General features: G+C 38.5%; 3 protein-coding genes across 17 annotated transcripts in view; all 3 read right to left on the bottom strand.

Moving 5' to 3' along the window:
* LOC142397747 (protocadherin alpha-C2-like) overlaps positions 1–26,675 on the bottom strand; it is a 192,766-nt gene that overhangs the window by 107,141 nt on the left and 58,950 nt on the right. The window contains exon 1 of one of the 15 annotated variants that reach the window (XM_075481367.1): positions 20,262–22,704. The exons of the other annotated variants lie outside the window; for them this stretch is intronic. Within the exon in view, the coding sequence (XP_075337482.1) occupies positions 20,262–22,619 (2,358 nt within the window). The 5' untranslated portion in view covers positions 22,620–22,704. Of the gene's footprint in view, positions 1–20,261; positions 22,705–26,675 lie in introns of those variants that run through there. 15 annotated transcript variants of the gene reach the window in all.
* On the bottom strand, positions 8,608–26,114 carry LOC142397749 (protocadherin alpha-8-like). The gene is made up of 2 exons (XM_075481373.1): positions 23,757–26,114; positions 8,608–9,473 (listed from the first exon to the last, which is right to left on the bottom strand). Exons 1-2 carry the CDS (start codon positions 26,112–26,114, stop codon positions 9,435–9,437), a joined length of 2,397 nt encoding a protein of 798 aa, XP_075337488.1. The 3' UTR covers positions 8,608–9,434.
* LOC142397303 (protocadherin alpha-8-like) lies at positions 17,326–19,739 on the bottom strand. The gene has a single exon (XM_075480648.1). It carries the CDS (start codon positions 19,737–19,739, stop codon positions 17,361–17,363), a length of 2,379 nt encoding a protein of 792 aa, XP_075336763.1. The 3' UTR covers positions 17,326–17,360.

Raw genomic sequence — 26,675 nt, 5'->3', positions numbered from 1 at the left:
TGAACCAAACACTTAGGGAATTATTATTAGATCTTATTTTATTCATACACTGTGTATACACTGATTAAAGTCACTTTCCCTGAAGATATGATCATTGAATTTAGTGAATAATTAATATTGAATAAATAATAGTTTAGAAAAATACACAATATGTGCTCCCTGAGCATGGGAAGATGAGCATAGTAAAACTAGTGGTTAAGTACATGTGTGCCTATCTTCTTGCATCTTTGTCTGTTGTTCACCTTCCACATATAGGTTGAAGGAGAAACTGTATGAAACGCCATGGGCAGTCTGATCAAAGGGGGAGAAAAAGCAGAGTGTAGTACGAGAAGGGAGGGGGCTGCAGGGGCGGAAGCAGCCGGCAGCACGTTTAAGGCGTTTTCACTGCATTATTAAAAGGCTTCCACCATAAATAGAAACAGAATTAACCTATGTATTGCTTCTATCTGAATCCTTTGCATAGATCAGTCATGTGCATACTGAGTCAGTGTGTGTTTTAAGGGTATTTATTGAAATTATTGTCCAAGTATGAGTAGACAGGGGGAAGGGTGCTATCTGAACATGCTACAAGGCGATTCCTACTTTTCTCTATTTCCTCTCTCCTTATGCACTGCTCTCTTGTCACCATAGCAACTCCATTTTTGGCATAGACAAGGATGCATGTGTACACAAAGACACACTCACTCACCCACACCCACTAATGCAAAAGCTTGTGGCTTTCACAACACATGGGAAGTATAAAAAGTGAATTATTAGATGTTGTATCTATTTCCACTCATTTTCTGTTGCCCACTCTAATGAAGTTTTTTCATCTTACTGAATGAATCTGATCACATGATTATTACAGGTATAAAACAAACCACAGCAGACACAAACCATACATACTCTAACGTATACCAGTCCAGGCTGTATATGGTTGCTATTGTGCTGCTTGTACACTGCTTGTACACTGGTACTGTTCTACACACTTGGACAGCACTTTAGTAGCAGAGCCTGCTTCTCTCCTCCCCCACAACCCCTTAGAGAGCCTGACCTTTGCATTTTGCCATGCCCAACCCACTGCATCTACTCTGAGCTATGACTGTAGAGACCCCCTCCCCCCACATCCCTATTCCTGCTGTATGCACATTACATCCTGCTTCATGTGACGAGATACTGACGTCACTATACTGTTTTATATCAATTAGACCTCGTCATAACATAAGGGGGCAATGTACTCATTGTGCATATATTTTACTCACTACCTTTGATCTGGTATTTTATTGTGCTTATTGTTCTGATTTTATTACTTTGTATTTTGGTCTGACCCTAACTCATAGGTCCACATTCTCTGAATATCAGCTGTGAACATTGGTAACAATGTGAGTTAAACTACATCTCAAAAGCAGATGTACACTACCAATGAAGATTCGCTTAGTAGGATGAGTAGAGAATAGGAAGTGAAAACACTAGGTTATACACTAGGTTACAATAGAAAAAGAAAACTGCAGAGGGGCCTAAATTAAGTCAAATAAAAAAAAGAATGAAAAGGAAAAAATGAGTAATGAGAAATTGAGAAATATGCACTCCCTTTTCCATTTACAAGCCATCTGTACACATAATCATTTACACATACATTAATAATTCCTTTTTATGATCATTCCTGATAAACATGAAAAACATGAAAGAAAGAGAAAATGAGGCAGAAAAAGAGTCGCTTCTAGTGTTTAATCCAAATACTACTTAATCATTCATTGCCAAATCTGCATTTGCCTCCTTTGGTTTCTGATATAAGTAGGACAGAAGTGGGTCCCTGAAAACATGAGCCGGAACAAGATGAAAACCAGGACACAGCAATCCGGTGTATGCCCAAACTCACACACATGCACATGCCCCAGAGAGGCACACCAATACAGTGGTGAACAGTGTTCACTCATATGGAAAGTAATGACACTATGCCTCAAAATCATATAATTAGTTACTCTACTGTAAAACAACAGGCAGGAGCATGCTGTTAATGCAGTGCTGCTGTTGTCATGAGAATGCACTGCCTTATTAAGTTGATAGAAGAGTAGAATTGTAATTTTGAATGAGAAAATTATTCTACATTACCAGTATTCTTAAAATAAGTTTGTACATTCTGGCACACTTTTTTCTTTCTCTCCTTTTTTTTTCATTTTTACAATTATAATAGATGTTTTAGCCTCTGTCAATGCACAAACACTAGCCACTGCCTCTAATGAGAATAAGAACATCTGTAAAATAGTGTCTGTCTACAAGTGATCAGTAGAGTACACTGCCTTTTGTTTATAAAACCCAGGAGAGACGGGGTGCTTTGTAAGAACTCTCCTGGTTAATTCAATTAGTAGTAAGCATGTGTTTGACATACAGTACATGGCAGGATCTCTGTGTGGAGATGCAGACAAGACTCATCAGGGTCTGCTTGCTTCACATGTGGTTGTAAGAAAGAGGTGTGAGAGCAAGGAACAAAAATATGGGAGAGGAAAAACAGTCAATGCATGAATTTCGTTCACTTATATTTTCTTTTTAGGATTCTATGAAAAATGTAAATTTAAAACATATAATCCAGACAACGTGTGGCAATAGCAGACACAGTCTTGATTTACTTTGCAGCAACAGAATATCAGTAAAAACAGTCAATAAAAAGGGATGTATAATAAGACTTTGCAACAGAAATAGAAACAGAGATCTGATTGGACAGCTGCAATCAATGTGACTCTAAAGGACTCTCTGATTGGCTAAATATTGTGCCTAGAGACAAAGGACGGTGTCCATTTGATAGATCTAGTCTTTCACAATGAGCACCCATAATTGATTCACAATTCTCCCTCTTGTATCCATGGTGACGCATATGTGGCCCCTGTCAATGCCACTCCCTGCAGCTTACTCCACTGCACCCAACCACATAAGCAATCAGTACTTACGTCAAGGTCAGAGATATTTTTTTCCCCTCATTACACCTATACAAATGACTGAGTGAGTATACTTGATACTGTCTAATATTGGACATATTGTGCACATTCATCCATTTTATTAAAACACTAACAGACAAATACACTCCTTGTACACACTATCTCCTTTTCCCCTCTTTCTGTCCCTCACTGAAACAGCCTGAAACACACAGTTTTTGGTGGGATTAAGAATAAATCTAGCTTCATAGCGAGGGATGGATAACCTAGATTTTTTAAGCAAACAGTTCAACAGGGAGGAGGGTGTGTATTGTGCTTGGCTTAAATTGGACATAGTGGAAAATGGGACAGGACCAGCTATCTATGAATCAATACTGAAAAAGAGGCTCAATAACAATACTAGTCAATAGTTTATCACATACACAGTGGCAAAACGCTGGGTAACTGCATATATGGTCAAACAAACGTACATAAGAAGAAGCAGGTAATTTGCACTTTTTGCCACAAGGGGGAGCCTTTTCATCCTTTTCTTTGTTCTCAGCTTCCACACATACAGACAGAAGCAGGGGGATATGAAAGCTTTATATTAGATTAGCACACTCACACACTTCAGAAATTATATCAGTGGTATAGTTACACAAGCAGCTTTTATGTCTGCTACACATTTCTTTTGCCTGCGGAAATTAAAATGTCAACTGTCTCAGATGAAAAGGAGATGTACTGTGGCTGTATGGAATCCAACAATACCTGCACATTGCTATCCCGTTTATACACATCAAAACAAAGACGGAAAGGCAGGGAGAAAAATCTGTCAGCTACAACAGAAATATCTTGTAGAATATTTAGTATTTAATAGAGTACTTGCACATATCAGTATTTTACATATAGGTACACAAACAGCTTATTTAATGCATTGCTCATCTTAGCTGTAGAGTCACTTTTATATTTTCCAATCCTCATAACACTACATTATGATATATATATATATATATATATATATATATATATATATATATATATATATATATATATATATATATATATATATATATATATATATATATATATATATATATATATATATATATAAATCAATATAGGTTTATGCAATGTCTGTTCTTTACTTAATCTTTAGTAATGCAGTATATAATATGCAGCAGTCAGTGCTGGATGTGAAGTGCATTGCAGGTGCAAACCTGCTGTGCTGGGGCATGGCCTATTTCTTAAAAAGAATAAGAAAAAAAATGAATGAATAATAGAAGACAGTTCTGGCCTGCAGAGACTCTCATGTTGGAAGCGGCTGGAATGACTTTGTCAGGTTGTTCTACTTTCTGCACTGAGGCAACATCACTATTTATAAAATAATGACTTGCACCAATCATTTAAGCCTGGACTGCTGCTTTCCGAGAATAGCCCCCACCATCTCCCACCTTTGTCTGCATCAAAACTTAAACATATAAATGGGCATCATGTGTAATGAGGGTGAGAAGGAAATAGGTGCAACATTTGTAGGTGTTCTATTTTGTATGTGTGTGCCACATTAGTTGGGGGGATATGTTTGTGTGGGTAACAGAGCCCTATTAGAGGCTGGTTAGTGGGTCTCATACTGATAAGAGATGTGTTCATCTTCAGTGTTACTGAGTTTAAGTCTGCCCCATTTGAAACACCTCACTCTGTAGTCCAGTACAGCTGAACATAACATGTCAAACTATAGCCTCTCATAGACCATAAAGTTTAATCGACACTCATCTTAATCAGCTAAATTATATACATGATACAGTTTTGTAAATGGCACTAATAACTCATTTAAAGTTGCAGTCTTTTAAGCTCATGCAATTTTAATAACACAAATTAAACTGTGACATTGAAAACACAGAAAACAGAAAAGGTCAAACCAAATACAAAACGAAAAAGCAACACAATGTGAATAATAACATGCAACACCAATACAAAGTTGAGTCGCGCTCTACCTAACTGTACATGCTGTCGCCTGTAAAAACTGAGCCTCATGGCATCATTGAGATGATTCCACCTAATCGCATTAGAGGAGCACCACAGTAGAATTATTACTTTACACTGACAGCAGTGAGAAAATAGAGAATACTTTTACAGGAATTCCCTGTTTAACACCTGTAGAAACAGAGGTAATGCGTTATAAGTAAATAGCCACATGCAGTACATTACATGAGGATCTGATACTGTATGTTGATCAGATAATATCCACTGAGGGGTTTCATTAGATGTTGGTATTTTATATTCTACTGGTTGCTTAATGCTGACAATTTTTCATTTCTTTTTCTCACATTATATCCTTGTTCTATAACATGCACCATCTGCACAATTTGCCTGCTTATTAACTGATGGCAGCTGGCCTGCCGGCTGCTGCCCCTGTGTGACCCTGAATATGGTATGGCAAAAAAAAATGAATGACTAAATGAATGAATCCACATAACTTTTTTTTCAGTTCTTAATCAGAGGGCAATGCAAGGAGATATAAAATCAAGCCAAAAATCAGGTATTAACCAAAGTCTTAGGGAACAATTAAGGCACAATTATTGCAAGGACTTCATTTACAGTAATCAAGCAGACAAAACTCCTTGTTATTTTGCTTTCGATCCTATATCTTACTTGACTCTGCTCAACTCCTGTTAGTCACATTAAGAAAATTTTCATTTTATTATCCATTATGTGATGCACAGTTTATGTAAGCCAGTATCTAATGTAGGGAAATTAGATTTGGTGTACAAATCTGTTCGATGCATCACACAATACTTAATCTCACTATCTGCTGAATCCTGGTGAACTCAACACCGCAACACACACAAATAGGGATGCATCAAGATGAGAGTTGTAGCTCATTTGCTGCTGTACATGAAGGAATGACACACACATGGCAACAAGAAAGTACACAATCAAAAAGCATGGCAATTAAGATCCACATATATATCCAAATCTAGCATAGGAGAGTTCAAATCATGCTGGTGCATCTGTTAAAAAAAAATGAAGTGCAAAAAATTTTTTTTAAATAAGGTATTTTGCAGAATTGGCTGCACAATTATGTTTGGTCTCAAAAGTAATAAAACTGTCAAAGTAAAACGTTGTATTGATCCTGAAAACGGTACTAACAGGGATCATGGTCACCATAATTATTTTGTGCGACTTTCTTACGTGCACATTCATACACAACAAACTCACACACTTACATCAGGACTATGGTATTACTCATGGAGCTCTATATTTAAATCAGACAGGAAGAGTTAGTTCAAACAACAATTCATAGTGTGTAAGGTGCAAGTTGGATCCATCACACGAAAACACAATCTGTCTGAGCCTTCAAAAGCTCAAATAATTACATTATTCTTATTTTGTTATATGAAAAATATATTGTGGTCTTTTAAATTACAAGCAAAATGATGCTATGATCAGACAATGATTCTTTCTTTAAGCCTAATAAAGCTTACAAATGCTTGGCAGGTCAGTTTTCAAAGTGAATTGCAGACATATACAAAAACCAGGAAAAACAATATTCAGCCTTGGATTTGTTTGCGATTCAATATCATAAACATTTCACTGTGAAATAAATGTTGTCATTTTGTAATACAGATAACAACGGATGCATATGTACAAAAAAGGCAGCAAGCACTCTTATTATTTAAATTTTTTTAGCACCATGTCTGAGGCTGTAAGAAGCCAAACTAGATTTAATTATCCTTCAGAAAGATGCACTCACACACTCTTCTCTGGTCTCAACTAATATTTGAAGGAAAAAAAGTGGAGGTATTGTAGAGAGAAGAGGCTGTCTCTGTGGTCACAACAGACTAGAGAGAGGACAGTATGTGATAGTCAAAAACAAGAGGGGCAACGCTATGTATTCCTAACTAAACCAAAGAGAACAGCAGGCTACAATGAGAATAAGCTTAGCGAGAACAAGGAAGAAAGTAAACCAGGCCCAGTAAAGTGTGCGCTATTTCCTATAAGCTTGCAGTTGTACAAAGCGACAGGAGGGGGCATAATAAAAGAGTATCAGCCACAGGATGTCAGCATGCGTAGGAGGAGGGGGGCTGAAGAAAATCACAGAAAGCGATTCTTTGTGTAAAGATAAAAATGAGGAGATATTAAGAATAAGACAAGGACTGGATAACCTAACTTGCAAAGGAAAGGAAACTGAAATAGGTACCTGAGAAGCATATAAGGTTGAGAAAAGTGGGATAGTGATAAGGAGAACAAAGGAAGGGGAAAAGAGAGAGACAGTCGGTGGGAGGACAGAGTGGGATATGAGTCAGGCTCACAGTATTAGCACTCGTCTTCCACACCCATGCCTCTTTGTTTTATTCATACACTGCACATACTAGATAAGATGGCGAGAAGCAGGGGGAAAATGAACTCTTATGTAAACCAACAACAATCATCACATACATGCACAAATTCATGTGACTACAGAGCATCACTTAAGCTGTGATTTGCTTGATATCATGTAAGAATAATAGTATTAACACAAAAAGCCCACATTCCTGATTCATTTTTAGGACAGATGGATAACCTAAAAATAAATACAGCAGACCAACTTTGCAAAATGAAAGCCTGCATGTGGGATGAGATGACTCACCCGCTTTACAGAGCAGCTCACTGGTTCACATTTCTGAAAGATGACCAGAAGGAGTCGCATGGAGTTCGGTCCATTTTAAAAATGGAGACAATATGTCATGTTTGTAGTTTTAATCGCTGATATGATCTTCCTCACCTTATCCACATAGCTCCAATCAATGCAATATGATCAAACAGACTATATAAGAGCCTTGAGATATTACAGATCATTGAAATATATTTCTGTACAAAACAAATTGTGTATGATAAAATAATCAGTTTTCTTATAGTTTAATAGAGTTGTGTTGTAAAAACTATTTGTATCCCTGACATCAGCCAAAATGTGAAGAAAAGAAAGACAATAACTGATTTAAAAATTCATAATATAGTTTGTTTAATCCTGCTTTATGACCTCATTTCACACTATTTTGAAATGTTTATTTTATTGATAGTTATGCATGCTGAGCCTATTATATTCATAAGATATGTACTCTGTGACATTTTTAAAGTAAGTTATTATTTTGAATAAAATACATGCATCAATCAATCAATTAATTTTCTATTAATCAAATTCAGGGTTGTGGGTGCACTGGAGCCTATTCCAGATGCCATCGGGTGACAGAAGGGTCGTCAGTCCATCACAGGGCCACACACACAGAAAAACAAGACAAACGATCACGGACGCTCACACTCACTGTCAATTTAGAAAAAACAGTTACAGTATATATATATATATATATATATATATATATGTATACATATGTGGCATTTGTGGCAATTTACCCCCACAATGAACAGTGCAAGGATACTGTCATAAGAGTGCAAAGCTCTGATCAAGGCAGCGTCTGATGCACAAACATCCCACTCTGGATTTCCGTCACTTGTTCAGTCATTCTTTAAATCAGAGAACACAACTCCATCCCCCACTGGCCATCATACGCTTGATGCATGATCAAGTGTGCTACTACTCTTTATTTATAGTTAGTTGAAATCGGGTTATAGCACGAATGAGTGAAATAATAAAACAGTAAAAAAAAGAATAACAGATTTTGGTTTCATTTTCATAGTAGCAAATGAGTTTTATTTTGTCTGCATTGGACAGTGAATGGTGAAAAGATCTGGGAATCTGGGGAGAGAAAGGGATTATAGTAGGATACAGTTGGCAACAAAAAAATACTGACATCCACACACAGCAGGATATAGGATATAAATATATGTAGTAGAATTGTGGTACTCCTCAATATAAAGCATTAAAAAGTAAAGTAAATATGATATATTACAGTTTCATTAAATAATTCACCAGCACAAATAAAGTTGCAGTAATCAGCGTTATTACAACGAACATTCAGAGAAGCGCAGAGAAAATGCATCAGAAAAGACTAGTCTTATTGAGAATTGGGCTAAACAGTTGCTCAAGATGTGTAACGGGAGCAGCAGGCGAGGCAAATAGCCAGAGGGGGGAAGAGGAACCCTGCAGCTAAAGCCTGGATCCCACTAACAGACAGCATCTGATCCCATCCACGTATGGTCAGAAATAAACACAACATTCAGTATTAATCAGACAAGTATATGGCATTTATGGTCGTTTACCCCATTTACCCCCACAGTGAACAGTGCAAGGATACTGGCATAAGATGGCAATCCTCTTATCAAGGCAGTATCTGATGTCCAAACAACCCACTCTGGATTTCCTTCACTTGTTTAGACATTTCAAATCAGAGAAAACAACACCATTCCCTACATCTAGATACCATGATCTTGATCCCAGGGTCTAGATTTAGGTAAGCAACAACAATCAGTGGTGGATTCACTAGTTTTGCACTTAATTTCCGCCTGTCTGGCATGTAGCCACGTGTTGACCCATCAGTCAGTTCAATCCTCCTGGCATGCAGTGATGAGCTGAGTACAGCAGCAGATGTTGTGGCTGTATGGGCATTGATGCTAAACAACAGCTCTGCAGACCTGCATCTGTTCTGATCTCTGTTAATTAAAAAAACAAAAAACAAACACTGCTTGAACTTAACAAGGAATCACGCACAGTTTACCAAAACAGAAAGACATATATATGCATGCTTTGTAGTATGTTATTGTATGAATATCACTACTGTCACTACTACAACAAAACAAGTTAACATACCATCACGATGGAATCCTAAGCTAAGCTCTTATTATGCATCAAGGATTTTAAATGACTATAAAATGATCAGCAAATACCCGAGAGCAAGGCCTCAATACTTCTAGTCAGTTACAGTTGAGCGATATTCCAATGTATAGCACTCATCATCACAGCCACGAGTCAATGAACTGAGAGATAATGAAACTGAGGGCTTACATAACTGAATGGTGGAGAGGAGAAAGGGTCAGACCTACTCCCACAACACCGGAAATCCAAGACACGAGTGAAATGTAAAATGAGATTTTGGAACACTTATGCTGTTTTTGGGCCTTGTGTGCTGAACAAAATTGTAGAATATACTTTAATTTGTATTTATCAACGCAAAAAGTAACAAGTTTGACCCAAATACTAGAAGGTGGAGAGCAGCTTGGGCCAATTACAAACCTTATATGTGGTCTATAATGTATTTTGCCCCATGTACTCTAAGTTTGCCTTGTTACCTTGTTAGCAACAGTGAAATAAAGTAGTGAAAATGTAATGTTCTTGTCAAATAGCCCTAATATGAAATACACAAATATGTTTCATGTACTGTATAAAGGAAGAGTATGCTGGAAATGTTATTCAGTACAGAAAGGAAAACATGATTATTAGATTAAGGGTTTGTATACAAGAATCAGAGTAAATGAATGTACAGTGTGGCTTGATATATACTGTATGTTCAAATGCTGTCACTTCAAATTAAAAGTACAAAAGAGATGAGAAAACAGCTTATTGATGAAATGCCCCATAAGCTGCACTGCAGCACTGCTTGCTGACATTCACAATAATAACCTCCTGATTCACTAACCCTGTCTGCAGAGAGGAAATGCTGATACAAACACTCGCTAGGACAGAGACACACAGAGAGAGTTCATACAATATCAGCCTGGACAACAAATGTATTGTAATCGTCTGCAACATATGGAGAGGATGCAGTTTACATGAATTAATAAATTTGTTTCACACAAGGCCAATTTACTATTCAACAACACCCAAAGTTAAAGATACTTCACTTCCCCTACAGAGCCACATCAGAGTAACTGCTGCAGTGACAATTAATTCTCCAGTCAAACTTGTGAACGTGAAGTTGTTGATTTAAGAAAAAGGAAAATCAGCCTAAGTGATAACAACCAGCAAAGAACAAATGACAAAACATTGGGCCTCTTGCAAGAACATTTTTGTATTTTTATTCTAAATTTCTCTTACGAACACGCCACGTCAGAATCAACAAATGCTTTTAACTTCAAAAGAGTAAAACATTTGCATCACAAAATTGTTGTCCAGGAAAAAGTCAGACCTCACAATCGCTTGGCGCTATTTTCTGCGCCTTCGTATCACTGCGTGCTGCCGCCTGCCAACAGCTGCGCCTGTTTCATGGTGTTTACTGCTCTGAAGCAGGGGACTGCTCGGTCTGCACTTCGGTCTACACGGTCTACACTGTGAAACAGGTGCGGCTGTTGGCAGGCAGCAGCACGCAGTGATACGAAGGGGCAGAAAATAGCGCCAAGCGATTGTGACGTCTGACTTTTTCCTAGACAACGATTTTGTGATGCAAATGTTTTACTCTTTTGAACGCATACTGTTTTGAGAAGCAAATGCTTTATTTTTGTGCCCCCAGCCATCTGGCCGGACTACCTTTGTCAACGCCAAAACGAGGCTGGAACTCGGCTCACAGGACGCAGCAGGGGGTGAGTCACTGTTCATAAATGATATTGCTAATATGGGATGTCATACAGCTTCATCTCAAAAGAGGCGAACTATCCCTTTAAGTAAAACAGAATAATGTCAGCATCATTATATTTAGTTTGCTTCAAAGTAATTAAATATACAATCCATTAGTCAAGCAAACTTGATTCGAATTCTGACATTTTTACTATTTTGACTATTTTACAAAACTCCTACGACAGGTCCGGATCACTCGTAAATTCTGTTCATACCTGAAAGAAAACGTAAAATACGAAAAGATTGGTGAATGCGCAAATTCTCTTAAGTCACTCGTACGCACGACTTAAGAACAAATCTGTGCGTACGAACGGTTGTTGCATGAAGCCCATTATGTTTCACAAAAATGTCTGATCAAACAGTTCCTAAGCTAAGAAGTATTCAGCAATAGACCTACCCTGGCATACATTTTCTCTTTTATAAAGTTACAAAGGAGTGAAAAGTTATCAACGAATATTGAACATATGATTTACGATGTGACTTTATAATCCTGCTTTATCAGTGTTTTAAAGGTACTTGGATTTGGGATAACAAAGCAAAAATGAACAGAAACTGGTACCTTATCTCAGTGAGTTAAGCAATTTAGGTAAAGTTAATCGTAACTGTAATCTGAAACAGATAGTGAAAAAAAGGTCTATAGGCTTACAGTTCCCAAAGCATATGGAATGACAAAGATAGAAGGAAATATGTTATTTTCCTGGAACAGTAAAGCATTCATTTAATGTAGTATAAGTCAAGAAAAGAATAACACTAGCTATAATTAACTACAGCATTACACAGGTTATTGACAATGTTATTAAACAACCAGTGACAAAGATCAGCCGGCAATATTGTCTTTTGAGTTAAGCGTGTTTGTCAGGATTTCTTAACAGGTCACTTCTCTGTGATGAAAGATTTATATTGGATGCAAGATGATGTGTGTTGAGTATGAGGGATGCTGATGGGTACAACTCTCATCCTCATAAAGCTTGTGGTGCATAATGGGTTAATTGGAAGAAAGTTTTATATTGGAAAACATGTTTATGATATTCCTAATTCTTTTTTTTTTAGCATATCTAATTTTGGCACTTGGCTGTGATTGTTAGATCTTTACACAGGAGATGTTTCTTTATTTGTCTCGAAGATACATCATGTAACCAAACAAGTGTGTTGTCCTTATGCTCCATTTGCTTGTTCTCCTTCTATCCACCTTTCCACTGTGAAAGTGGCTTTCAGTAAAGAGGATTAGACATATGTGAGTAAGTGCCATGTGTTGTTGCATATGTGTCTATGAGCACAAGTGTGTGTGTGATGAGTGAACATGGCTGTTTTCATTGTACAGCTCTGTGTGTGTAAATTTGATTACCGTCACTGCTGCTGACCTCAATGTGATAGCGCCATGCTCAGACAAAGCTGAAGGAATGAGAGAGAAAATGCCCTACTGACACACAACAGCACATTCTGCATCAACGACCGCAACCCTACAGGCGTGAGGCACAGAAGCACAGAGCTAAAAAACATGCGGCACATCGACAGAGGGGGCTGAAAGCAGGCAGACAGTCAGAAAAGCAAAGAGAAGGACAGCATATGAAGGAGGAAACGAAACACAGACACATGAAAGTGGTAAAAGGAGGCCAAGAGTGGGATGGGGGAGGGGATGAGTAAATTCAGTGTGGCGGGAAAGGAAATGGTGAGGAGACAGAGAGAAGCTGTAAAAACAGAGAGAGGATGAGCAGCCTACTGAGCAGAACTAAGCATATAGCTAGAACCGTGAGTACTGTAATGAATGTCATAGTCCAACATCTACATAACTACATTGTTAGTGTCTAACAAAGGAAGGGTATAAAGTTTGAAGAAATGGATTGTGAAATACAAGGAGACACACATTTTTAAAGATTTATATAAAATGTGGTTAAAGGGGTGAAGTGGTTGGATAAAGAAAAAAAGGTTGGGTAGCAAAGGCAGAAAGAATAAAGCACGAGGATTAAGAGTTTACTTAAGAGTTTAGCTTTTGTTAATGTGAACGCGGAGGAGCTCCAACATTAAATAAGGTAAATTCTCTCAAACTGCTGACAATTATACACAAAGTATAAACGCTTCAGGGATCTTAACTATTAATTGTTCTTGGATTCTTATTTAACTTTGCTTCAGTTTTAGTCTTACGATTGATCTATGACAGATACTAAGCATTAAAAAAAAGTTACTTGAGCAAGTTTTAAAGGGATAGTTCGCCTCTTTTGACATGAAGCTGTATGACATTCCATACTAGCAATATTATTTATGAACATTTGCTTACTGTGAGCCGAGTTCCAGCCTCGTTTTGGCGTTGACGAATGTAGTTGGCTGGGGCCACAAAAATAAAGTGTTTTACTTCTCAAAACAATATGCGTTCAAAAGAGTAATACATTTGCATCACAAAATCGTTGTGCAGAAAAAAGTCAGACCTCACAATCGCTTGGCGCTATTTTCTCTCCCTTCGTATCACTGCGTGATTGCCACCTGCCAATAGCCGCGCCTGTTACGGTGTTTACTGCTCGGAAGCAGGGGACTGCTCGGTCTGCATGGTCTACACAGCCCGTAGTAGAGAGAAAATAGCGCCAAGCGATTGTGAGGTCTGACTTTTTCTGGATGAACGATTTTGTGATGCAAATGTATTACTCTTTTGAACGCATATTGCTTTGAGAAGCAAAACGCTTTATTTTTGTGGCCCCAGCCAACTAGCCGGACAACCTTCGTCAACGCCAAAATGAGGATGGAACTCAGCTCACAGGACGCAGCAGGGGGTAAGTCAATGTTCATAAATTATATTGCTAGTATGGGATGTCATACAGCTTCATGTCAAAAGAGGCGAACTATCCCTTTAAGAATGGCAAACTTGCACACTTGTGCTTTGTTAGTCTCTTATCGGCTTAAACTAAGGGCTTGTGAGCTGTACTTTCCCCATACGGGCAGAACAATTTGGAGTTTAGTCAGGAATAGGCTTGGACCCAAAAGTTCAGATCAGTGCAATGAAGAAAGTGGGGCTGAAAAACAGAAGTCTGGCTGATATTTAGAAGAAATGGTCTAATCTTAAAATATAAGGAAGAAAAATAACAGCCATACATAACAGTTAGTGTATGGCACATAACTCCTCCTTTAAATAATGCTATTGTTCACGTTGTTCATAAACCTGAAACAATTTCACCACAGACTTGGATGAATTTGACTTCAATCAAAATTTTGCACTTGTTTTTATGTTCCAGTGATATTTATGATAAAATGGCAACTTAGATTTAGTTTCCTTATTTTTCTGAAGTGGCCTTCATTTTCATGAATGTAAAACAACCTTCAAATATTCTGATCCGCTTTTTTTTTTTTTACACTGAATAGGATTTAATGAATTACATGTTCACACCCACGTCTCTCAAAGCAAAGTATGAAGATACACAAGTGTCACTGCACTGTGAAGGATTTTTTGAATACACCCAACAACACACAATTGCAAAGATCTGCTGTGCCAGCCAAGCAAAAAAAAGCAAGGATAGGAGGCAGCCACACCCCAGCCAAAGAGAAAATATGGAATTAAATATATCAGGAATGTACTGTACAGCAGTCACCGACTATTTTCTGTCTCCTGTGTTACAGCAGTCAAAATAAAGATCAGTTGCCAATGGTAGGGCAGCCTTTACAATATTCTTTAGTCAGTTCTGCAGATCAACCTGCATGAATTCTGAATGTACCTAGCTGCAATTTATCCACTATTCTACCCATCTGATTTTTCTTCTTCTAGTAATACAAGTAAACAAACCATGGCAGGAGCAAATAAAATGGACTAATAACATGGCCTACAATTCAGCCAGAGAAACATGATCAGCTCACAGTTTTCACTAGAAAGAAACAAAGTGATCCACTCAAATCACAATGAATTTTAGTTTCATGACATGCACTCGTTTTTAATTCCATCTTTTCTGGGCATCTGCTGTCCAGGCACAGCTTAACGCCGCTGCTGCACTGCAACACACATGATGTCTCATACAGTTTTCATCTAGTACACACACAAATACACGTACGTTAAATATTCATGCATGCACACAGAGTCAGTTATTGATGTCTATTAGAGAGTGAAAGTAGACAGTAGAACTGCTGAGAATATGTGTTCAGCCTCTCTTCCTCGTGTTTCACTCTATATCTGAATTAATCTTTTGTCTTCCTGCATGTGTACTCCACTCAGGAACTCTGCTTTCTTTTACATGCTACTAGTGTGTGAAAATATTGCCATCAGTTATGAACATCACATTTTAAATGTCAAAGAATAAATTATTTCTGTCATTTGTCTTCTAGGTAGGAATTCTAAGGTTGACCTAGTTGTTTGAGAAAACAAAAGATTATCTCCATAAAATACAATATCTAATTAGAAGCTGATCTGTTGCCACCTTTTCTATCACTTCAGTATCTGCACCAGCTGCTGCGTGGTTTATATTGGTGATTTCATCAAGGTAATCCATGGGTTTCTACCTAAATAAACCCATTTTCATTAAATATTTTGACATGTTTATAGATGAGCTGTACCAAATCCACTTCCCCTCCCCCTCCTTCACTGCTCCCTCTATACCTCCCTCCCTCGTTCATCGTTTTCTGCTGCTGTTGCTAAGACTGAGGAGTGCACACTAGTCTGTGGAAACCAGTAGACTACGAGAGGTGGATCTCCCAGTGTGTTGCTATGGGCAACGCACAATGTTCAACGGAGAATAAGCTCAGAAGTCTCGCTTGCAGACCTTCACACATGTGATAATATATGACCTATTTTTCAGTGAGTCAAAGGGGATCACACACTCTGAAGCTTGTGTATAGTGCACTGCATGTACATACTGTCATTGACTGATTTTCAATTCCAAAGCAAAAACAACCTATCAAATGAAAAATATGCATGGCTTGCTGCTCATTTCTGTATTGAACTGAGACTTCTGTTGAGGTATAGTATCCCAACCCCACCTTACTGACAGCACATTGGGATTCACTGCACACCTGCCTCAAGCTGGCTCTGACCCACTCCCTGCATCAACAATTCATAGCTCATTCAATCACCTCAACTACATCAGAATGCAAAGACTTTAAGTACATATTTCCACTCTTAGAAATGTAACCCTAACAGATATGCAGGATAATCACAGTCAGAGAGAAAATAGAGCATAAAATTGTATAAATATACTAAAAAAAATAATACAAATACTCCTAACCAGGATTTAAACACCAGATGTTTACAATGCTTTGCTCATATAATGTAAATATTAGGAAAATGATAAACTCGTGGCGTTGCTTTCAAGTTAGACTTGATGGTTTAAGCTTACACATAAGCCTGGAGCTGAAATAAATTGTGCCTATTTAAATATAAAAAAAAAGGCTTAACCTTTCTGTACTTAATATAAAAGCACAAGTAAGTAAAGTTTAGAAAAGCAAGTTTATGACCTACGCACAACAACATATGGCCTGAAATAGATGGATTTGTTATATATTATTAATAGTTTGTTGATAGTCTGTTCTCAAAGGCCATGGAATGCAAACCCAACACAGAAATGCAGAGTACAAAAGAATCCCATTTGTTTGGTGAAAAACGTTATGGCTCTGCCTTTTTGAGATGAAAAGGATAGGTATTATTGGATATTTTCCAGCAGTGTGACCTCTGTATTATTACTAAATTGACACTCGAATGACAGCACAGTGTTATGGCATCACAATAACACAGAATCTGCAGTTCAATTTGCTCCTTACTCCTTAATAGTCCTTAATCTATTTGACCCAACCGTACATCCACCTGTAAAATGCAAACTTAACTCAGTAGTCTCTTCAACAGAAATGTCCATATTACTCTGAATAATGCATTTCATATACTTGTTGGCAATGTCCATACAAATATTCCAAATTTTTGAATATATAGCTTATGCAGATGTATCACTGTGTCTAGTTACCCATAAGCATTCATACTAGAACTGTCTGGAAATAATATGGTCACCCTTGTGCCAATCATGCAAGGCCTAGTTTTTTATAGGGACTTTTCTTACCTCTGCAGTAGCATGCCTCCTGTCAGGCAGCACGAGTGTATTTGCATGGCTGCCAGGAACAATAGTAGATCCTATACTCATTCTGGGTCCAACTAACATGTACCGTTTGTCTCCAGATCTGTACTGGATGCTGTGACACAGTGTTCCATCATAATTAGTCTCTTGTAGATATTTAGAAGTATAGTCTGTGGATTTTGAGCACTGCATTGCAATCAGCACAATGATACTGATGAGGAAAAGAAGTGAAACTGAGCCCAAAGTTATCATCAGGTATAAAGTCACATTGTCCTCTTCATCTACTTTTGCTGCACTTTTAACATCAGAAGCTGCAAAAGCCTCTTTGGCCTCCACAAGTTTGACAATCACAGTAGCTGTTGCTGAGAGTGAAACGTTCCCATTGTCTTTGACCAGTATGACCAGTTTGTGCTCAGCCTCGTCTGTCTCTGTGAATGAGCGATGTGTTCTGATCTGTCCTGTGTAGCGGTCCAAACCAAAGAGACTGTGGTCAGTAACCTCCTGCAGTGAAAACAGCAACCAGCCGTTATATCCTATATCAGCGTCATAGGCTCTGACTTTAGTCACCAAGTGTCCTGCGTTCACATTGCGGGGAATCTCCTCCACACCTTCAGCAGAACCGTTGGTGCTGACTGGATACAGGATGACTGGAGCGTTGTCGTTCTGATCCAGAATGAACACGTTCACTGTGAAGTTGCTGCTCAGTGACGGAGTTCCAGAATCTGTGGCAACAACGTGAAACTGGAAAGTTTTCAGGGTTTCAAAGTCAAAACTTTTTAATGCCACAATGTCTCCCGTTTCAGAGTTTATGTTTAGAAATGATGTGAATATTTTGTTTTCATCTCGATTTCTTGGGATGGAGTATGATACAACTGCATTTTCACCTTGATCACAGTCAGTAGCACTCACAGAAAATAAAGAGGCCCCTGCAGCATTGTTCTCAGTAACATAAAAAGTAAATGGATTAATTGAAAACTCTGGAATGTTGTCATTCACATCCGATACTGTTACACTTATTGTTCTCTGAGATGTCAAAGACTGTTCACCAGCATCTTTTGCTACTACTGTTACATCATAGTTGGACTTATGCTCCCTATCAAGAAGAGATTTAGTAACTATAGAGTACATATTTTCTTGTAATGAAGGTGTTAATGTAAAAGGCACATTGTTGCTTATAGAACAGATAATCTTTCCATTCACACCTGAATCCTTATCACTCACACTGATCAATGCTACTGTCCGTCCAGGTTTTGAGTCCTCAGGAATTGCACTTGAAAAAGATGTCACCTCAATCTCAGGTGTGTTATCATTCAGGTCAACAATAGTTATTATAACACTCTTTTCTGTTGCCAAGGGGACTGGCCCTTTATCAGAAGCCTTTATATCAATTTCATATCTGTCTTTGGTTTCAAAATCCAAAAGCCCTTTTACAAGGATTTCTCCTGTATTAGCATCAACTTCAAAAAGTTTGCGTAATTTGTTATTTACATTATTTCCAAAGGAATAAACCACCTCCCCATTGAGACCATCGTCTGAATCTGTAGCATTTACTTGAATGATAGTTGTGCCAATAGGGGAATTCTCATTAATCACTGCAGTATATGATTCTTTGGAAAATACTGGCATATTGTCATTCACATCCAAAACATTAACAACAATTTCCATTGTTCCCGATCTAGGAGGCTTTCCTCCATCAAAAGCTGTGAGCAGTAATCTGTGAGTTCTTGCAGTTTCTTTGTCCAGCGGTTTCTGCAAATACAGAGCAGGGATTTTACCATCTTCTCCTCTGTCTTTTACCTCCAATCGAAAATGCTCATTTTGACTCAGTTTGTACTGTTGAACAGAGAGCATGCCGCTGTCTGGATCACGGGCGGCTTGTAGTTGAAACCGTGCCCCGGATAAAGCAGATTCTGATATCTCTAAATGCGTCTCGTTTTCGGAGAAGGTAGGCGAGTGGTCGTTTAAATCTAAAACATCAATGCCGACATAGTGCACTTCTAATGGATTCTCCAACACAGTCTTCATGTTGATAATGCAAGTAGTGATGCGTTCACACACCTCCTCTCGGTCTATTTTTCTGTTGACGAGTAAGATGCCATTATTATTGAGTTGAAACAGGGGTTCAGCGGATCCAGAAACGATGCGAAATCCTCTGGTATTCAAGGCACTGGGTTCCATCCCTAAATCTTTAGCGATATTCCCAACAACAGAACCCACCGTAAGCTCCTCGGGGATGGAGTATCGCAGCTGTGCCGAAATGAGATCAAAAGTATGACCAAAAGAAACAATAAGAACGAGCAGACACTCCAACAATGCACTGCGTCCTCTCCGTGCCATGTTGAGTTTGAAAAATGACAAAAGCACGACGAATCGGTAGGTCAGACTTCCAACGCCACTCTACATCATATCACGCATTTTGAAATAAAATAACTATTCATGGGTGTGGGAGAAAATGTTGATAAAGGAGTTGGTGAAAAATAATGGATCTGAATATATCACTGTCCACAGCAGAATTGCACCCTATCGTGAAATAGCTCCAAAGGATATTGTACCGACAGTCGTATATTTATACAAGTACTGACACCATGCGAGCCGGCGTTACAATGCAGGTAGATCATCAGAGATAAAGTCGTATGTTTTTATCGCGTTTTCAGTATTTCAACGTTTCAATCACATCTGAAGGATGCAAACAAATAATGAAAACATATATTAAAAATATCATCAACACAATAAATAATAATGATGATAAAAAAGTGCACTAGCAGTGGACGATATTGATTGGATTTTCGAAACTAATATAGGCAATGAATACAAGTCCATTCCATTAATCAACTTTTCATTTATGACATATTTTCTTACCTCTTCCAGTGCTCCTCTCCTGTCAGGTAGCACCAGTGTATTTGCATGGCTGCCAGGAACAATAGTAGATCCTATACTCATCCTGGGTCCAACCAACATGTACCGTTTGTCTCCAGATCTGTACTGGATGCTGTGACACAGTGTTCCATCATAATTAGTTTCTTGTAGATATTTAGAAGTATAGTCTGTGGATTTTGAGCACTGCATTGCAATCAGCACGATGATACTGATGAGGAAAAGAAGTGAAACTGAGCCCAAAGTTATCATCAGGTATAAAGTCACATTGTCCTCTTCATCTACTTTTGCTGCACTTTTAACATCAGAAGCTGCAAAAGCCTCTTTGGGCTCCACAAGTTTGACATTCACAGTAGCTGTTGCTGAGAGTGAAACGTTGCCATTGTCTTTGACCAGTATGACCAGTTTATGCTCAGCCTCGTCTGTCTCTGTGAATGAGCGATGTGTTCTGATCTGTCCTGTATAGCGGTCCAAACCAAAGAGACTGTGGTCAGTAACTTCCTGCAGTGAAAACAGCAACCAGCCGTTATATCCTATATCAGCATCATAGGCTCTGACTTTAGTCACCAAGTGTCCTGCGTTCACATTGCGGGGAATCTCCTCCACACCTTCAGCAGAACCGTTGGAGCTGACTGGATACAGGATGACTGGAGCGTTGTCGTTCTGATCCAGAATGAACACGTTCACTGTGACGTTGCTGCTTAGTGACGGAGTTCCAGAATCTGTGGCAATAACGTGAAACTGGAACGTTTTCAGGCTTTCAAAGTCAAAACTTTTTAATGCCATGATTTCTCCAGTTTCAGAGTTAATGTTTAAAAACAAACCAGTACTGCTTTCTCTACTGTCCCGTGGAACGTGATATAGAATATGTGCATTATCACCTTCATCGGGATCAGATGCTCTAACAGAAAATAGAGGTTCTGTAAGGTCATTATTTTCAGAAACATAAAAAGTATATGGACTCACTGAAAACTGAGGTCTATTGTCGTTCACATCCGATACAAACACAGTTATTGTTTTTTCGGATGAGAGTGATGGCACACCATCGTCTTTTACAACAACAGTAAGTTCATAAAAAGACATAGCTTCTCTGTCCAGTAGTGAGCTGGTCACTATGGCATACATGTTATCCTGCAAAGATGGTGATACAGCAAAAGGAACATCTTCACGGATGAAGGACGAGACTTTTCCATTAGGGCCTGAATCCAAATCATTCACGCTGATTAAAGCTACTGTCGTCCCGGCTCGACAGTCTTCGGGAACTGATTTGGAAAATGATGTAACTTCAATCTCGGGGGCGTTATCGTTAACATCCACTACCTTTATGATAACAGTTTTGTCTGCCGATAAAGGGATGGTGCCCTTATCTGATGCTTTTATATCAATTTCATAACTGTCATTCTCTTCAAAGTCAATTTTACCGTTTACTTTAATTTCACCTGTCCTTGAGTCTATGGCAAATGCTTTTTGCAAATTCACATCAATCTCACCACCAAATGAATAAACAATTTCGCTATTTGAGCCCTCATCCAAATCCGTCGCGTTAACCTGAATAACAAGTGTACCAGGGGCTGCGTTTTCACTCAATGTAGCAGAATACAAATCTTGTGTAAAAACTGGGGAATTGTCATTGACATCAAGTACTGCAATCCTTATGTCTGTCATTCCAGACCTTACTGGCCTTCCTCCATCAATAGCTGTAAGCAGAAGTTTGTGTTCTTGCATAGCCTCTCTATCTAACTGCTTCTGTAAGACCAAAAAGGGCATCTTGCGATCTTCTCCCCTCTCCTTAACTTCCAAGCGAAAGTGGTCATTGTGACTTAATTTATACTGCTGAACAGAGAACAGACTGCCATCTGGATCACGTGCAGGTTGGAGCTGAAATTTTGCGCCAGGTAAAGTCGATTCAAATATTTCAAGTCGCTTCTCTCTCTCTGGAAAGCTGGGGGAATGGTCGTTTACGTCCAGCACCTCTATGACTACATAGTGGATTTCTAGAGGATTTTCAAGCACGGTTTTAAGGTTTATAATACAGGTGTTGCTTCGTTCACAAATCTCCTCTCTGTCTACCTTCCTACTGACATACAGGATACCGTCGTCTTGATTAAAATGGAAAAGAGGTTCCACTGAACTGCCAACAATGCGATAACCTCGCTCTTTTAGCGCAATCTTATCAATTCCCAAGTCTTTTGCAATGTTTCCAACAACAGTTCCTTCTTTTACCTCTTCAGAGATGGAATATCTGATCTGGCCCACGACTTCACTCCAACACATTCCCAAAGCCACAATGAAGGCGACGCATCTCCATGGAGCAATCCACGGTTGGAGCGCTCTTTGTTCCATCGTATTGAAAAAAAATCTATGAAAATATTATTTCCAGAGTCTAATACGGAGTGGTTACGAAAAAATAATCCGACGTATTTTTTCCAAACTGCGCACCATCGCTAACACAGCATGGGGAACGAGAAAGAGCTAATCTAGTGTTCAACCCCATAACACGAAAGGAAGGAATACTGGGTTGGATCCGTTGATGATGACGACAACGGCTTTGCAAATTTTGCCTTTATAGTGACACCGCGTGCTCTGCAACATCACTGCAGTCCGGTGTATCTAAGAAATACAGTAAAAACGATCGAATACATACCGAGAATGCAAATGCAATCGATATAGCCATTTGAAATAGCAGCAATGACAAGGTGGAGAATCATTTTCTTCTTCTTCTTAGAAAAAAACACAAAAACATTTAAGTTGGTATTGTAAAAAATACATTGAATGTGTTTCAAGGAACAGTATTCAGGACCATGGATAGCTTCATTTTCATCAGCTTCCTTTTCACGTGTCAATTACTTTTACTTACTAATATTGCTCCGTATGTTTCTCGATATATATTCTACCATATACATGCATACAGAACTTAGATGTCTGCTTTATCAACACTGTCACAGTTTTAATTCACTGAATATGTGAATGTGTGATTCGCAAGTGGTCTTCCCCCCATGAATAAAACTTTATTGTGATTGTTATTTATCAATTTGTAAATATAGGATAAAGAGAAGTACTGACATTGTATTAGTGCTGTGTTTATTTAAATTACGAGGGCAAAAATTCCCATATTCCCATTCGTTTGTCCAACTATAATGTTTATTCTAAACTGTGTGTAATGCTGTCATGGCATACACTGTGTTCAATCTTACTATTTGTTAAAAAGTGTATTGAATGAAATCTGTCACAGTTTGACTAAACTTTTAATAATTATTAAGAATAATTCCAGAATAAGGTACATAAGGAGCCAACACAGCAAAACACCAAACTGATGTCCATGGGACAACCAACCATACAGTGACCTCCTTATTTCCACCTTTAATGATGAAATGATTTCTGATGCAATTCTATGCAACGATTTTTATGCATGCTGAAATTACTACTATCTCAAGGACGTGTGTCATGCAAGGCCTAGTTTTTTATAGGGATTTTTCTTACCTCTTCAGAAGCATGTCTTCTATCAGGTAGCACGAGTGTATTTGCATGGCTGCCAGGAACAATAGTAGATCCTATACTCATTCTGGGTCCAACCAACATGTACCGTTTGTCTCCAGATCTGTACTGGATGCTGTGACACAGTGTTCCATCATAATTAATCTCTTGTAGATATTTAGAAGTATAGTCTGTGGATTTTGAACACTGCATTGCAATCAGCACGATGATACTGATGAGGAAAAGAAGTGAAACTGAGCCCAAAGTTATCATCAGGTATAAAGTTACATTGTCCTCTTCATCTACTTTTGCTGCACTTTTAACATCAGAAGCTGCAAAAGCCTCTTTGGGCTCCACAAGTTTGACAACCACAGTAGCTGTTGCTGAGAGTGAAACGTTCCCATTGTCTTTGACCAGTATGACCAGTTTATGCTCAGCCTCGTCTGTCTCTGTTAATGAGCGATGTGTTCTGATCTGTCCTGTATAGCGGTCCAAACCAAAGAGACTGTGGTCAGTAACTTCCTGCAGTGAAAACAGCAACCAGCCGTTATATCCTATATCAGCATCATAGGCTCTGACTTTAGTCACCAAGTGTCCTGCGTTCACATTGCGGGGAATCTCCTCCACACCTTCAGCAGAACCGTTGGAGCTGACTGGATACAGGATGACTGGAGGGTTGTCGTTCTGATCCAGAATGAACACGTTCACTGTGACGTTGCTGCTCAGTGATGGAGTTCCAGAATCTGTGGCAACAACGTGGAACTGGAACGTTTTCAGGGTTTCAAAGTCAAAACTTTTCAGCGCCACAATGTCTCCAGTTTCAGAGTTTATGTTTAAAAAGGAAGCTAATTTATTATTCTCACTTCCATCTCTGACAATATGATATGATATAAGAGCATTGTTGTTCTCATCCTGATCAAAAGCTTTAACAGAAAACACTGAAGCTCCCGGATCGTTACCCTCAGTGACATAAAAAGTATACGGGCTGAGTAAAAACTCTGGGCTGTTGTCATTCACATCTGATACCACAACAGTTATTGTTTTTTCTGAAGACAGTGAAGGATGACCAGCATCTTTCGCAACTACAGTTAGGATATAGTGTGACTCCTGCTCTCTGTCCAGTGATGATTTTGTCACTAAAGAATACATTTTGTCCTGTAAAGATGGTAATAAAGTAAAAAGACCATCCTCATTCAATGTGCAAATAACTTTCCCATTAAGACCGGAGTCCAAGTCATTTACACTGATTAGAGCAACTGTAGTTCCAGGTCTGGAATCTTCAGGAATTGAGTTAGAAAATGATGTAACTTCAATTTCTGGTGCATTATCATTCATGTCAACAATCTTAATGTTAACGTTTTTTTGTGTTGATAGAGGAGCTAGGCCTTTGTCTGATGCTTGAATTTCAATTTGATACTTGTCTTTTTCCTCATAATCTATTGAACCTTTTACAGTTATCTCACCTGTTAATGGATTGATTTCAAAAAGTTTAAAGAATTTACGATTTACACTATTGCTAAAAGAGTAAACTATTTCTTCATTCCGTCCATCATCTAAATCTGTAGCATTTACTTTAACAACTGTTGTACCAGGTGGAGAATTTTCCTCAAGTAGCACTGAGTAAACATCTTTAGAGAATACCGGTGCATTGTCGTTTACATCAATAACATTTACCAAAATATTAACTTGGCCTGATTTAGGAGGTTTACCCCCATCCAGCGCTGTCACTGCTAATACGTGTCGTCCTGATATTTCTCGATCTAAAGATTTTTGAATAATCAGTACAGGTATTTTACCGTCTTCTCCTGTGTCTTTAACATCCAATCGAAAATTGTCATTTGCGCTAAGTTTATATTGCTGAATAGAAAATGCACCTCCGTCTAGATCTCGAGCGGGGTGTAATGGAATTCGTGCTCCGGGCGATATAGACTCTGAAATATCTAACGTTATTTCTTTCTCCGGGAAAGTGGGAGCATGATCATTAATATCCAGCACCTCGATAGCAACATAGTGAACCTCCAAAGGGTTTTCCAAAACGGTTTTTATATCCATCACACACGTTCTAGCCCCCTCGCAAACCTCTTCTCTGTCGATCTTTCGGCTCACATACAAGATGCCATCCTTCTGGTCCACATGAAAAAGGGGGGGAGCCGCACTGGTAACGATCCGATATTTCCTGTCTTTCAGTGTGGTTTTATCTAGTCCCAGATCTTTTGCTATATTTCCAACAACAGTTCCTTCCTTAACTTCCTCAGAAACTGAATATCTTAGTTGCGCCGAGACTACACTCCACAGGAGCACCGTGACAACGCACCCAACCCATCTTCCTCTCATCGTCGTTGCCTGGCATCTTCTTTGTTCCATAATCAAGACAAAATATATCAATTCCTCGTGGGGATCAGTGATAGTGTCCTAAGAAATTAATCAACATACCAGTGTACAAAGGTAGAACCTCTGTCAAATATTATGAATTTCCGGGGGAATATGAAGGACGCAGCAAACCATCAAAGGATTCTGTCCTTATACTGAACTGAGAGTGCGATCAGGAGGTGGAACCAAAACAGAATAATAAAAAGCTGAAGTCGTCATTTTACAAGCACACTGACACCATGCGATCGTGTTTATCACTGCAATTACTTCCACGTATCCGAAAAAATCTTTACTTAATGTGCTAATGGCTTTGAGAAACCCAAATTAAAGGTGATTCAAATGTGACAGTAAAACAATCCAAAAATGTTTGAGGGTTCAAAAATATTATTTATTTTGTTTATCTGACGTTTGATGTGTATATTCTATATGAGTCGGGATATGAGCAGATATCAGCACCATGGAGAGCTACTCAAAATCATAATGAAAAACATTTCAGAAGTAAAAAAAAAAACTAGAAAAAAAAACAAAAAAAACACGATGTACTGTTTTAAGTTA

The sequence above is a fragment of the Odontesthes bonariensis genome, chromosome 13, assembly GCF_027942865.1.
Source record: "Odontesthes bonariensis isolate fOdoBon6 chromosome 13, fOdoBon6.hap1, whole genome shotgun sequence".
Taxonomy (NCBI): domain Eukaryota; kingdom Metazoa; phylum Chordata; class Actinopteri; order Atheriniformes; family Atherinopsidae; genus Odontesthes; species Odontesthes bonariensis.
The sequence above is the reverse complement of the archived record's forward strand: the minus strand, read 5'-3'. Positions and strand labels throughout refer to the sequence as shown.

Bases quoted from the DNA above. Each gene is read 5' to 3' on its own strand.
- LOC142397749 (XM_075481373.1), bottom strand. From the start codon at position 26,114: ATGGAACAAAGAAGATGCCAGGCAACGACGATGAGAGGAAGATGGGTT. The intron at 9,474-23,756 runs GTAAGAAAAATC...TTTAATTAACAG, and splicing joins GAAGACATGCTTCTGAAGAG to AGATCAGAACAGATGCAGGT.
- LOC142397303 (XM_075480648.1), bottom strand. From the start codon at position 19,739: ATGGCACGGAGAGGACGCAGTGCATTGTTGGAGTGTCTGCTCGTTCTT.